This window comes from Artibeus jamaicensis, unplaced genomic scaffold (assembly GCF_021234435.1).
Source record: "Artibeus jamaicensis isolate MK-2021 breed Jamaican fruit bat unplaced genomic scaffold, CSHL_Jam_final contig_477, whole genome shotgun sequence".
Taxonomy (NCBI): domain Eukaryota; kingdom Metazoa; phylum Chordata; class Mammalia; order Chiroptera; family Phyllostomidae; genus Artibeus; species Artibeus jamaicensis.
Window position 1 is genome coordinate 3,946,943 of NW_026521854.1, and position 15,037 is coordinate 3,961,979.

Consider the following 15,037-nt stretch of genomic DNA (forward strand, 5'->3'; position numbering starts at 1 on the left):
TGCTCCCAAATTGCTAACACATTTTAACTGAGCTTTTCACTAGTAGTCAGTTGCTGTTAATTACCTGCATTAAAATAAAAATTATGGGGAGAAATAGACAGAAAACTGTACTTGAAAAATAACTAAATAAAATAAAGACAAACATAAAATAAAATAAAAATTATGTTACAATGCTTGCAACTCAGAAGCAAAAACCCTAATCAAACCAGGTTTGCACATGATTCAAAACAATAACCAAATTATAAAATTTGTGGGGGGAGCCGATGGGTGTGGCTACAAAGGGGTAGTAACATGACTGGTGGTGGTACAGTTGATTCTCTTGATTGTAGTGGCAGCCACACAAGACTATACATGTGAAATTGCAGAGCTACACACACACACACACTCACTCACACTCAACTGTGTGGAGCTGGTAAAACTTGAATAAGCTATATGGATTGTGCCAATGTCAATATCTTGGTTTTGGAATGCATACCGATGGTGTGGGTACTGACACTGTGTAAAACAGAGACCTGGGGGAGGGTGTATAGGATCTGCCTGAACATTTCTTTACAATATCCTGCGAATCTATGATTATCAAAATTAAAGTTAAGTTTTTTAAACTAAGTTTCTAAAGCACACTGAAGAAGTTCTGCGGCCTTTTCACATCAAATTCAATTCAGTATACTGCTACAAAATGCATCTGCTACCTAAATGATAACTACGTATTTTCAGAAAAACATACCTAGCATCTGATGCTGATCTGCATTAAAAGGAAGGCCATGCTGGTGATGACCACATTAATCGTGCAATAAGTACTAAAATAAACCTTAAAATTACTGGCCTATGAACTACGGTATTAGATTATTGTACAGTCTTACCCTCATGGGACACTAGGATTTACTTAAATAGCTATCCCTGTTCACTGCAAACAACTCTGCTTTTATTCCTATTTTAAACCAGCAAGCCTGCCCTACTTTTGCAGATTTATTTCCTAATCCACTCACCTGCTTTCCCAATTATAAACCGGTTGAACACCATTGAAGAGGTTGTGCTATATATTATTACTGAAAGTCATGTGTACCTTTCATACCCTTTCGCAACCTAACAGAACAAGTAATTTTATCTCAATGATTTGACACAGCTCTTCGAGATCGTTCCTTCTGCTCTCTGACAGTCACAGAATTCACATTTCAACGTATTAGAAACTGGCCCTCCTACAACCGATTAAGTGATAATCTGACAGAATCAATAACTTTATAGTGACATCATATTTTCAGTAAAACAGTGCAAAAATAACTAACTTGCATTTATAGACAAACCCGCCTTTATTATTCTGGCCATTCACTGAAACCATCCTCTCTTATTTTGAAACCTCCACAAAACTTTAGGTAACAAGTTCCTATTAGAATAAAATGTTCCCAGGCATACACACACACAAAGAAAAAAACCCACAAATTAAGTCTTAACCTTTTTAGGCCACTAATCTACAGTCAAAGCTTAAACTTGAAAGGATTATCAATTTAGAGAGTGAGGGAGCCAACATTTCACACCAGAGATAGTCTACAGTTTAGTCATCTGCTCTTCCTAGTGGTATGAGTCACAGGAGCTCCACCGTTCTCAATTTCTGTGACATTTTTATATGCTATACTGAGTACTTTTCAAGACAGTATTTAAGCTCCTAAGTATAACCAGAAACATGTTGCCTGTAGTAGGCACTCAATATTTTTTATGAATACATTATTTCCAAAATCCTATCTATACTACAGAAAAGGAAATTGTCACCAGTTTTCTTATTAAGCATCTTAAGTTTAAAACCTTTCAAAAGCTAAGAAGACTAAAGTTGGAAAATATAAAAGGCAGCACATTCTTAAACCTTCATTTCACACATGCCACTTACAGTCAAACAGATCTGCAGTCAAATCTCACCAAGAGTGAAGATTAATAAAAAATAGCTAACATTTATTACACATCCTGTATGGGCACTATGCTAAGCACTTTATATGTAATATGAAATGTAATCTTTAAACATTTTTAAAATTTTGGCAAATTTATTTAATTTTTAAGATTTTATTTATTTATTTTTAGAGAGATGGGCAGGGAAAGAGAAAGAGGGGGAGAGAAATATCAATGTGTGGTTGCCTCTCACACACCCCTCAGTAGGGACCTGGCCTGCAACCCAGACATGTGCCCTGATTGGGAATGGAACTGGCGATGCTCTGGTTCACAGGCCCACACTCAATCCACTGAGCTACACCAGCCAGGGTGCAATCTTTAAATTTTGAGGTAGGTACTGTTATCTCCCATTTAAACATGAAGCAAGGAAAATAAATAACTAAAGTCACAGCTAGTAATTAGTAAAGCTTGTGCTCTTTCCTACACTGCCTTCCATAAAATAAACGTCTAATGCTTTCACTTACATATTTACTAAGCACCTATATGCTCGGCACTGAATTGAACATTAAGAACACACAGCTCTGCCTGGTTAGATGGCTCAGTTGGTTGGAGCATAATCCCACCCACCAAGGAGATGTAGGTTCAATTCCAGGCCAGGGGACTTATGTGAGAGAACCAATCAATGTTTTTCACATTGATGTTTCCCTCTCTATACACACACACATACACACATACTTCATCTCTCTAAAATCTATTAAAAAAACATATCCTCAGGAGATTATTTTTTAAAAAAAGGGAAGAACACACAGTTCCTGTCCTTGAAGAGAATAGTTTAGTGCGACTAGACATAAAAATATTTAACACTTAAATATCTTGTGCCTGCCATGCTGCTTTGTGGAGTTTATTTAATCCTTACAACTACACTGTAAATTAGGTTGTATTATCCCTCTTCCCCAGTAAGGAAACTGAGGTTTAAAAAAAGGTTAAGTGATTTGTCCGAGGGTCATGCAGCTACTAAAAAGGCAGAATTGGAATCAAAGTTAGATATATGTCTAACTTTGAAGACCATGTTCTAAAGCCACTATTCCATATAGCCTCCTAGTCAAAGAGAAAACGCTTCTCAGACTAAATCTTGAAAGATAAAGATATAGCCCTGGCTGGTGTGGCTCAGTGGTTGAGCGCCAGCCTGTGACTCAAAGGGTCACCAGTTTGATCGCCAGTCAGAACACACGCCTGGGTTGCAGGCCAGGTTGAGCAAGAGGCAACCACACATTGATGTTTCTCTCTCTCTCTCTCCCCCTTTCCCCTTCATAAAATCTTAAGAAGAAAGATAAAGACATAGGAGCTAGTCCAGCTGGGAGAGAAGATTCTACACAGAAGTAATGTGTACAGCTATTCATATACATAAAACAAGAAGGCACTGCAGGGAAATATATGTAATAGTAAAGCAGGTTTGGGAATGGGGGTATGAAAATGAGGGAGAGAAAGTAATACAGCAGCTCCCCTTCATCATCTATGCTTTCACTTTTATAGGTTTCAGTTACCTGTGGTCAACCATGGTCCAAAAATACTAAATGAAAAATTCTGGACAAGAACAATCCCTAAGTTTTAAATTGTGCGCCATTCTGAGTAGCATGATGAAAGCTCGAGTTGTCCCGTGCAGTCCCGTAGGGATGTGCATCGGCCTTTGCCCAGCACCGCCACAGAGGAGATGCTCACATCCATTAGTCACCTAGCAGCCATCCTGGTCATGAGATCCACTGTGGTCAACTAACCCTTATTTACTTAATAATGACCCCAAAGTACAAGAGTGCTGATGCTGACAATTCAGACAATGCCAAAGACAAGCCAATAGGTCTCCCTATAAGTGAAAAGGTGAAATTCTCCGCCTAATAAAAAAATCGTATGCTGAGGTTGCTAAGATCTACAGTAAGAACAAATCTTCTACCCACAAAATTGTGAAGGAAAAAGTTCATGCTAGTTTTGCTGTAGCAGCTCAAATTTCAAAATCATGGGTGCAATACATGGTAAGGGCTTAGCTAAGATGAAAAAGGAATTAAAAGTGTAGTGGAAGAATTGAACAGAAGATGTGTTCCAAATGACAGCACTGTGCTGCACAAAAAGCATGATGGCTAGACAGATTTCACCAAGGGATGCCCTGAAACAAGTGACACCAAGTCTCACTGCAAGTAAGCGACAGTTACACAGACTCAGTACTGGGTTTGGACTGGAAAATGTAAAAGTCACTGGCAAGGGAAAGAGAGACCACATTCACTTTTATTATAGTATATTATTATAATTGTTATTTTATTTTTTTTTTATTTTATTAATTTTTAGCAGGAGGGGAAGGGAGAAAGAGAGAGACTGCCTCTCACACATGCCCCAACTGGAGACGGCCCACAACCCAGGCATGTGCTCTCACCAGGAATCGCACTGGCAAGCTTTCACTTTGCAGAAGAACAAGCCATGCTGTCCAGGGCTCTATTTTATTATTAATTATTGTTAATCTCTTAACTGTGCCTAATTTATAAATTAGACTTTATCACAGGTACGTACAAATAGTTAAAAACATAGTACATACAGGGCTTGGTACTATCCATGGTTTCAGGCATCTACTGGAGAGCTTGGGACATACCCCCTGTGGATAGCGGGAATACTGTACAAGCTTAGAGGTTTGGCACAAAGGACACTACGCATCCACAAAGTCAGTCTATCCTATAGGCAGGGAATGTTCATAAAGCATTTCAAGCACAAGAATGATCCTTTCCATTGCCTGCAGATCACCATGGCAGTGTGGAGACTAAACATACCTAGCAAGACGCTACTGCAGTAGTGTAAGTGAGAAGTGAGACAAGGAGATGAAGCAGAAGGTTATGTAGAAAACAAAAGTCCACAGAACTGAGTCTGGGAGCTGGATGTGAAGTGAAAGGGATAGGAACAAGTCTGGCCTGACTCCCGGGCTTGTCATCTGAGCCAGTGACCAAATGGGTAAGTGGTGTGATTAACAGGGATGGGAAATACAGAAAATCCTTTCTATCTCCTCTTCTTATTAGTGCTTTTTAATATTTATTTTATCCCTCTACCACCTTTTTTACTTCAATCTCTCCAATAAAAGAAAAAGTGTCTTACTTTCCACAGTATCTATTTGTGTAACATTTGAATTTTCTATCATTTTGGATTACGTCTATAAGCTGATTAAGCTTTAGTTGTTTGTTTGTTTGTTGTTGTTTTGACACACAGCCATCCAAATAATCTTGCTGTCCCTTTAATGGAATCACAGCCAACTGCTCTAGCAGTTTTCAGCTATCCTCTTTTTCCTCCTTTTCCTCATTTCACCTCTTTCCACTCCTGACGCCTCTGCTTTACCCATCTTCTCTACCCCACCATGGGGGGTTAGGCAAGTGTGCTTTGCCTCTCCATCCTTACCTCTGCCTGTTTTTCCAAGCCCCACCATGGAGCTCAAACAATCTTTTCTTCTGCCAGACAAGGTGCTTCCACTTTACCTCAGCTATAATGTGTTTTAATACTTTAAAACTCAGTCTTCTTTTCGGCTTTCCCTCACTACAACAGTACTGAACCCTCAAATACGACGGTGGCCTTTTCCCAAGCCTAGCAGCTGTTTTGAGGCATTTCTTACTTGTACTCACTCCCCAACTTTATAGTTTGAAAAACTGAAATCCTACAGAAAAGTGAAAGGACAGTAAAATGAACACCAATTTTCTCTTTATATATTCACCGTGGTGAATTCTGCCACTTCTACTTTCTCTCTTGACAAATACATAATCTTTTTTCTGAACCATTTGAGAGCAGATTGCAGACATGACATTTCAACCTAAATACTTGATCAGATATTGCCTAAGAAAAAGGACATTCCCATTTATAACCACAATACCTCATCAATACACCCAAGACTTTCACACTGATAAATCTAATACATATTCCATATTCAAAGTTTCCCAGTGGTCCCCAAATGTCCTCGATCGCTTTTTGTTTTCCCAATTAAGTTGTGGCACTATACTTGACTGTCATTTCTCTTTCATCTTCTTTCATCTAGAACAGTCTCCCACCTTTTTTTGTCATCATTTTGACATTTTTGAAGAGTTCAGGCCAGTTGTCTTGTGGAAAGTCTCACAAACTGGATTTGTCTGAAATTGGATTTGCTTGATTGTTTACTATAACTACATTCAGGTTAAGCACGTTTAGCAAGGATTACATAGGTAATTCTTGAATGAAGTATTAGATGATCTCCCAGTGTTCAGTCTAGTGGGCTAATGTTGTCCAGACTCCACACAAAATCATCATGAACTGTCAGCATTCAACAATGTGACAATGATCGTCAGAGACACACTGCCATGGCCAGCTGACACAGCACACCTCTCTGTCACCCACTCGAGAGATCCCAATTACCACGTTATACCTTCCTCTAATAATATAGACTCAAGAAACTAAAGGGTTTTACAATAAAAAATCCAGTTTGCCAAAAAATAAATTTGAATATAGGGAACTAAAAGTTCTTCTGCATATATCTGAATAATTAGGTAGATTATAAAGATAACTAAGTCAGATATCACTTTCATTGGGTTGAGATTTCTAGACCTTACTTTTGCAATTTAAATTGCAGCTAAAATTTAACATGAAAACTTTAAAGGAGTGTTATATTCTATTAACAACTTCACCAAAAAATGATAATTATTAAAAAGATACCCCATTAACCCTGGCTGGTGTGGCTCAGTGGATTGAGCACAGGCTGCAAACCAAAGGGTCACCAGTTCGATTCCCAGTCAGGGCACATGCCTGGGTTGCAGGCCAGGTCCCCAGTAGGGGGCATGTGAAAGGCAACCACATGTTGATGTTTCTCTCTTTCTCCCTCCCTTCCCCTGTCTCTAAAAATAAATAAATAAAATCTTTAAAAAAAGATACCCCATTATTTCCATTAGTCCTTTAGCTCTTTAGCAGCAAAGCCCCCAAACGACCATAAATAACAGAATTAGTGAAGTCTCTCACAGACACATCTAAAAATTGGCTTCACCCTAAAATGTCACTTTAATGGAAAGATATTCTACATCTATTACTAATAAAACTTAGGAAAAGGGTTTTAATTAATTCTTTATGTTCACTTTAAGAAATGAGTCCTTAGAATTCTTCTCTCAAATGATCTAGTTTTTTAACTTTATAGTGAAATGTGATAAATAATGTTACTTTATGGAAGAAAGCTTTATTACCAAATGCCTGATATAAATAAGTCTTCAATCAGAACCATTAGCATACAAGCAGGAAAGAACATCTTATTCCTATCCAAAAAAATAACTGTTTAAGTTAAAACGTCCTTTCTAAGGTTTAAAACTTCCACTTAGAGGTATAAATCTCAAATAGCACTGATTTCTCATGTTCAAACAGCTTGGCAGCTTGTTAATGACAATAGTAAACTGAGTACAACTTAAAAAAAATACTGTTGACAAATTCAGCAGACACGCCCTGCATGACCTGTTTACACTGAGCATTTATACCTGAAAATGTTTCTTCTGGGTTGGTATTGTATCAAATGAATGAAAATATAAAGAGCCAACATACAAACATAAATACTTGCAGACCATTTTCACACTAAACTATTATGAAAGAATTTAGGTAAAATTATAATATTTATGTTAAATATTGAAACTATTTGCTTAATAATAGCTCTAATAAATGTGATACACTTTCCTTTGAATTTAAAATATACCAGCACATGGAAGTATGTGTTTGTTAATAAAGTGTTAAATGCATTGTTTCTGGAGGGAACAAATATGAAACCTTTGTTTTCTTCCCTTTCTGCCTTTCCAATTGTATAATTCACAGGGTTAAGCTTATAATTAAAAGAAAAAATGTTTAAACCTTGGTAAATACATTCTCATAACATGGAAGAGAGGGTGAGGGGAATAGAGCTGGGGAAAAGAGGTATAGATATCAGAGGCTGAAATGAGGTTCAAGGTATACTTGCGATAATAGCAACTTCTGTCCATATTAATCCTCCTACAATCTTCTAGGAAAGCCTCAGCCCCACCATCCCCAGGGACAGGATGCAGCCTGGCACTGGGAGCCTCCGAGGTGCGCTACATTTGACAGCACATCCTGTGAATACACACTCTCTTTCAATTTCAAGAATGAGAGCACTGCATCAGCACCTCACTGAAAAGAAGTCTGACTCTTCTGTCAAACCCTATTTGAACACCAAATAACAAACCCAGACAATGGGTTCCCCACACCGGTCACCTAGTAATTCCTAGTGACACTTCTGTGTTGCTTCTGAAAAGATTCAGCCCAAAGGAATAAACTGTTTATTTAAAAAAACTACTGTCAGAGAAAATAAAGTCCTTCAAAAGGAAAATAAACTTGGAAACCAGAAAATAAGAAAGATCAAGCTAAAAGATTTTCACAGTTAATTATTAGGTTTCTAGTTTTCTACTCCAGATGCCAGTAGTGACGCCTCAGTGCACATGGACTGTTCCAGAGGCTCACAGAAATGCTACTTTTAAAACAAGGAATAAACGAGCACCTACCTATTGGCATACACTGCAGATGGTTTTCTACAAACATTTTGTGAATGAGTGAAATCATAAGAACTGTTATATCTTTAAACATAAAATATGCATCTTCAACTGCTAGGGAAGAAATCAGATGCCAGGGAGGTACCAGACAGAACTGTATGGACCGACTCGGTGGGATTCCACCAGATCTTCGTTATAGTGAAGAGAAGGTATCTCCCGAGTTGGGAACAGTTTTCTAACTTACGTTACAATTTCACATATGTTCTACTTATAGTATTTTTCAAATGCTAGTAATTTCTCTACTAACCACTTGTATAGTAAGTGATCTATCATCAAACTATCATGTTTCATAATACTACCTTGTCTAAAGCTTTTTACATCTGTTGCTATTTACATGGCTGAGGTGCCTGATAAAGAAAATATTATTAACCCTATTTTGCAGATGAGATTATTGAAGCAAAAGAAAGTTTAAGTAAAAAGACAAGGTTTTTTTCATTTTTATTTTTAAGAGTTTTTGAATTTTTTTAAAAGATTTTATTTATTTATCTTTAGAGGGGAAGGGAAGCAGAGGAGAGACATATCAATGTATGGTTGCCTCTCGTGGGTCCCCTGATGGGAACTGGCCTGCAACCCAGGTTATGTACCCTGACTGGGAATCGAACCTCAATCTTTTGGTTCCCAGGCCCACACTCAATCCACTGAGCTACAGCAACCAGGGCAAGGCAAGTTTTTTGTTTTTTTTTTAAGGCAGTCACAAGTAAGCTCCAGAGCAGCAGTGAAACTGAGTTTTTCTGACCACTGGTCCTTCATTCTAGGAAAGTTGCTGTTTAAAGCACACAATACAAATCACTCCCCACCCACTCACTCTTTCCTAAGAGTTGCTCAAACAAAATAATTAAGTAGACCTTAAAGTTAACAGGAAATGACAGAACCCAACAACTGGCCTGTGGTGTCACCTCAGACAAAGATCTCCAGCTGTGAAAAAGTGCAGACTACTCTTGCCAGACAAGATAACATCAGATCAGGGTTTAGTGCCCTGTGTAATACAATGGGTTCTTACTTTCTTAGAGCAAACTTCAAGTATTTCAAACTCTGGAAAATCCATAAAAAAGGCAACATAAATCACCAAGAAGCCAAAACTGCTGTGGTCAAGTTCTTATGCTAAAGCTTTTATAAACACGTTAAAGCCACACATTCCAAGGGCCCATTTATGTTTCATTTATTTAAAAGTACTCTTTTAGCCCTGGCTGGTGCAGATTGGTGGATTGACTGACAGACTCCAAATGGAAAAGTCCCTGGTTTGATTACCAGTCAGCGCATGAGCCTGGGTTATCAACCAGGTCCCCCTAGTTGGGGGCGTGCAAGAGGCAACAGATCTCATTTGTCTCACACACTGGTGTTTCTCTCCCTTTCTTCCTCTCCTCCCTTCTCTCTAAAAGTAAAGACAATCTTTAAGCACAAGCAGAGTGAAGGCAGGAGTCACATTTCTAAAAATAAAAATAAATAAAAGTAATCTTATAAAGTATACAACATGTAGTAATTTATCTTCACCAAAAAACAAATTTGAATCATACAGACTATGAAGGCATTCATTTAACTGTGAGCAAGCTGAGCAACAAGCCAGCAACTGCACTTTAACAGCATTTCCTTTCACTTTACCTCTATACTTAAGGGTCTGAAAGTTCATTTCAAAATCTCCTTCATGCCTCGTGACATGTTATGATGGAAATTCCATGCTACTATGGCCATCAGAATTGGAGATTCACGAAGGTTTGAGGTCTGCCACTAAGCTTCACTCACATCCCATTTATTCTGACTTGATACAGTTCTGATTTATCTAGTTTCCTGCTCACTTCAGTTTAGAAGTGGCAGATTAGAAGAGCATATCTGGACAGAAAACAGGACTGGAGGAGATAAATTGAAAACAGACAACTGCATTGAACTGGTGTGGGCCTGAGGAGTCTCTTCACTGCGGGAGGAAACTGTCAGCCCCCTTGGAGAGCAGGATGCCGGTCACGGCACAGTAACAGCTCAGGTGGAGATTAATGCTTATAATGATGACCTTGACTTATCAAAAAAGGTTATGCATAGTATAGTCTGATGTTAAGAGACAGCTATATACTCTTTATGAGTTACATATTATAAGAAACTGACATCAAAATGGCCAAAGTAATTTAGCAGCTAAAGGGGCTGTCAGTTACAGGAACAATTCACTTAAGATCCGGAACGATGCCAGACAAATGCTGAGTACATAATCTCAAAAATGCCATTATGTTTACTAAATATTATAGTGTAGAAAATCAACATTTAGGATCAATACTTAAAATGCTGACTTTTTAGGGGGGAATGTAAGTTACAGGTTAAAATTACATACTGTAGACAAGCAATATTTATGACTCAATGTGTTTAGAGGAAAAAATACCTACTTCAATGCTAAAATTCTCCCCCTTCGTTTACCATTCCATAGGTTTTTCCACTTTAAAAATGTTGTATTGTCTCTAATCTTAGATTACTTTCTCTTCCTACTTATAAAAATGAAAAGATGAAAGCATTTTAACAGTTTTCCCCCACTTCCTTCGTCCAGCAGCCACTAACCCAGCTGGTCCAGGTAACGACCAGCTTACGAAGAGCGTTTTCAAATGGATCGTTCCAACTCAGAGGAGCTGCGCTGTGTAGGGGCTGAACGAAAGCAGCACGTCAGTTAGTGGGTATGCTAAACCGGCCTTTTTAGTTTCAGGGCAGAAACGTACCAGGTACAACCCTGCTAGTATCAGAAGGCGAGCTGCCGTTTAAGTCGCACATCTGAATCGGAAAACATCCTTCTCCGAGTCTCTATGGTCAAAAGCGAAATTAAACACCAACATCGCGCCGGGAGATGTCAGTCCCTTTCAAACACCATGCAATGGGTTTATTTGTATTCATTTCACCATCTCATTTTTTTAAATAACAGCAGTGACTTGTGACGATCTGGAGAAAGTGGGCCACGAGGTACGAGGTGTACATCCTGGGGCGCGGGAGGGGCTGGCCGGATCCTAAGAAGTGGAGCGGCAGAAGGCTCCGACTAGGAAGACTCCCTCCCCACGCCCCCTAGCCGGCTTCCCCGGGGCAAGAAGCTAAAAAGGAGGTATGGTTTCTTTGTAAAAAGATGGGATCAGGCCCTTTGGGGATGATGGAGGAGAAATCCCCACCCCACCTCTCAGTCCAGCTGGCCGCGCGTCTAAGTGCCGCAGAAAACGCCCGAGGCCCCGGTGGGGCAGCATCGTGGGAATCCCGCCCTCTCGCTCCCACGCCCCCGGCCGCATCCTCCTCCCCGACCGGCGCAGCTCGGGTCCCCGGCCGCCCTGCCGCGCCCGCTCCCCCCTGGCCGGAACCGCCGCCCGGCCGAAGGCCCTTTCCCCACTGAGCGATGAGGAAGGGCCTGCCCGATCGGCACCTTTGACGACGCGCTCGGTGGTGGAGAGGTGTAGGTTCCTCCCGGACATGGTCCTCTCGGCCTCCTACCGGCTCCCAGAGACCGTCAGCGTGCGCCTCCGCCAGCGTCCCCGGCGGTCTCCGCTCCGCGTCCCCGTAAGCCCGCCACGCCCAGGCCCAAGCTCGGCAACCCGGCCTCGAACCGCGCGCACCGCACGCCGACCCACCGGCCGCTCCTTCCTGAGGAGCGGAGTCGCGAGCAGAAGTAAGAAGGAGGCTCAGGAAGGCGGCCCAGGCGGCCGCGGCTGCTCGCGGCCTGGCCCGCGTGCGCGCGCGCGCGCTCCCGCACCGCTCACTCCCAACTTCCCGGCGGCCCGCGCGCCGCCGCCGCTCCGTGGCCCCTTGCGCAGCCCCGCGGTCGCTGGCGTCTGTGCTGCTGGGGATCCCAGGCCCTCGGCTGTCTCGACCCCGCGCTGTACCCCTGCCCTAGGCCGGTGCTGCCGCGCCTTGCGCACGCGCGCTCCCTTCCTCTGTTGCTCCGACAGCTCGTTTTCTCTCCCTCTCCGCCGGCGCTCCCTGAGGCCGAGGCCTTGGCTGCGGGCGGCTGCCCGGGCTTGTGGCACCTAACCCCAGCCCCGAGGTCCTGCACCGCAAGTCCCAGCCGAGCAGCGGCCATCTTGTGGCCTGGCTGGGGCGAACGGGGCCACGAGCCTCCTGTCACCCTGGAGTCGCCTTGCCCAGAGCCCGTGTTCTCCCACTCTGTCCCCACTGCAGGCCTCCGCCCACTCCTCTGGGTCTTCTGTCCGCTGTCTGGAGGAGTCATTATGGACGCCACCCCGCTCCTTCCCACAGCTCATCCTGCCCCGTCCAGCAACCCATTTAAGCCTCTAATATAAACCTGCTGAGAGCAGTCAGTCTGGTAGGAAGGACCGCTGCCTTCATCCCGGTTCCAGTGCAGTTGGGGGTGGGTGGAGGCTGAGTTTCCCAGTGGGCTGTGTAAGACCCTCGCCGTGGCCCTGCGGCCTCTATGGGAGCCCATGGTCAGTGTCTCCTCCGGGAAAGGACGGACCCCTCTCAAGTCCTGGGTGTCACCTCATCTGCAAGCAACTTGCTCTTCCCCTTGTTCGCAGTGTCCCCCCGCTCTCGAGTCGACTGTGGAACCCGAGGGGCAAGTCCCTCCTGAAAGTCTTAATCGGGCTTATCTCGAGGTTCAAGACTGACCTTTTCTTTCCTTAAATTGTAAGCCTAGAACAGAAAGTGTTTTAACTGCTACTGTCCTCCCTCACCGACTATAGTGCCTAACAAAGTCGAATTGTTTTGATTTTAGCATTAATAATGAAATACTGAAACAGAGATTCAGGGAAATATATGCAAATTATGGGCAAAGCAGACTTTAACAGTTCCTGTGGTGGCCAATAAGAAATAGTATGTGGGTATGGACTTTTAGATTAAATAAAAATGTAAATATAAGTCTTCAGTACCTTAAGTGCACTAGTCACATTTCACATGGTCCAGAATTATGTGTGGCCAGGGGACAGGGTAAAATAGGACGTTTCTGTCATAGAAAAATCTTTTGGACAGCTCCTAGTTAAAAGATTATGGGGGTTAAGCTGGAATCTGCATTCATGTAGATTTATGTACTGGGGCCATATATACTGGAATCAGAATTCTGCCTCGGAGTTTAAACCCAGGCCCTTCATAGTAACTCTAGCAAGGCAGGGCCACATTAGGAGCTGAATAGAATTTGGTTCTGCTTTATTGGGTCTTGACTTCAGATATCCTGAGGAAGTTCTTCATTTAAGAAGTAACCAGAGCTCCACACCTCTATCAAACAGCAGATCTCTAAAGATCAAAATAAATTGTCTCCTGCAGCATAGATGCTAAAATTCATCTGAAAGAACATAAACGGGATAGCTAAAAACAAAAAGTTTTTAAAAACATTGCAAACCCATGTGAGAAGATGGATTCAATAACAGTAGTGGAAAAATCAACCAACTATTTGTATTTCAAGTTGGAGCCACTGCATAACATCAAAATAAGGGAACCTGGTTTACAAGTTACAGGAAATAAATAAATAGTTAATAGACGCCAATAGACTCTGACACCCCCTCCTGCCATGTGCACATTTACCAAACCAGAACCGACTAATGAACTGCGGTAAGGACTTTCTAAGCTCAAACTAATGAAAGAAATTACAAAAGAATGTTATATTTAACTACTTGAAAAAGATAAGCACAATTAAAAGGCACAAAACTGGGAAAATATTTGCATCTCATGTATTAGGGTAAAGACCTTCACTATTCAATGAAAATGCTCTGAAATATAAGTAGGGACAAGGCCACAAACAAAGAATTCATAAAAGAATAAAGACAAGACACTAAACATTTTTAAGATGTTCAGCTTCATAAGTAATCCAAAATGTAAATTTGAAAAAGGCGCTATTTTTCAAATAGCAAATTGGAAAACATTTTTTTTAAAGATTTTTATTTATTTATCTTTAGAGGGGAAGGGAAGGCGAGAGGGAGAGAAACATCAATGTATGGTTGCCTTTCATGCGTCCGCTGCTGGGAACTGGCCTGCAACCCAGGCATGTGCCCTGACTGGGAATCGAACCGCGAATGTCTGGTTTGCAGGCCCGCGCTCAATCCACTGAGCTACACCAGCCAGGGCTTTTTTTTTTTTTTTTTTAAGATTTTTATTTATTTATTTTTAGACAGGGGGAAGGGAGGGAGATAGGAAGAGAAACATCAATGTGTGGTTGCCTCTCAAGCAACTCCCCACTGGGGACCTGGCCTGGGCAGGCATGTGACCTGACTGGGAATCGAACCAGCGACCCTTTGGTTCACAGGCCCTTGCTCAATCCACTGAGCTACACCAGCCAGGGTGGAGAACATTTTTAAAAGTAATGCTGTTGGCCCCGGGTGGTGTAGCTCAGTGGATTGAGCACGGGCCTGCAAACCAAACAACCATGGTTCAATCGCCAGTCGGGACACATGCCTGGGTTGCAGGCCAGTTCCCAGCAGGGGATGCACGAGAGGCAACCATACATTGATATTTCTCTCCCTCTCTCCTTCCCTTCCCCTCTAAAGATAAATGAATAAAATCTTTTAAAAAGTAACACTGTCAGTAGAATTGTAAACTAGCTAACTTTTCTGGAAACTGATTTGGCAGTATCAATCAAAAAATATATATCTCTGATGAAAAGATTCTCAACATCATTAGTCATC

General features: G+C 41.7%; 1 protein-coding gene across 5 annotated transcripts in view; it reads right to left on the bottom strand.

Moving 5' to 3' along the window:
- PPP3CC (protein phosphatase 3 catalytic subunit gamma) overlaps positions 1-12,130 on the bottom strand; it is an 87,510-nt gene extending 75,380 nt beyond the window's left edge. For all 5 annotated transcript variants that reach the window (XM_053668071.1, XM_053668073.1, XM_053668070.1 and 2 more), the window contains exon 1: positions 11,833-12,130. In XM_053668071.1, coding sequence (XP_053524046.1) covers positions 11,833-11,881 — 49 coding nt within the window. In that variant the 5' untranslated portion in view covers positions 11,882-12,130. The remainder of the gene's footprint in view (positions 1-11,832) is intronic.
- Between the last annotated feature and the right edge of the window lie 2,907 nt (positions 12,131-15,037).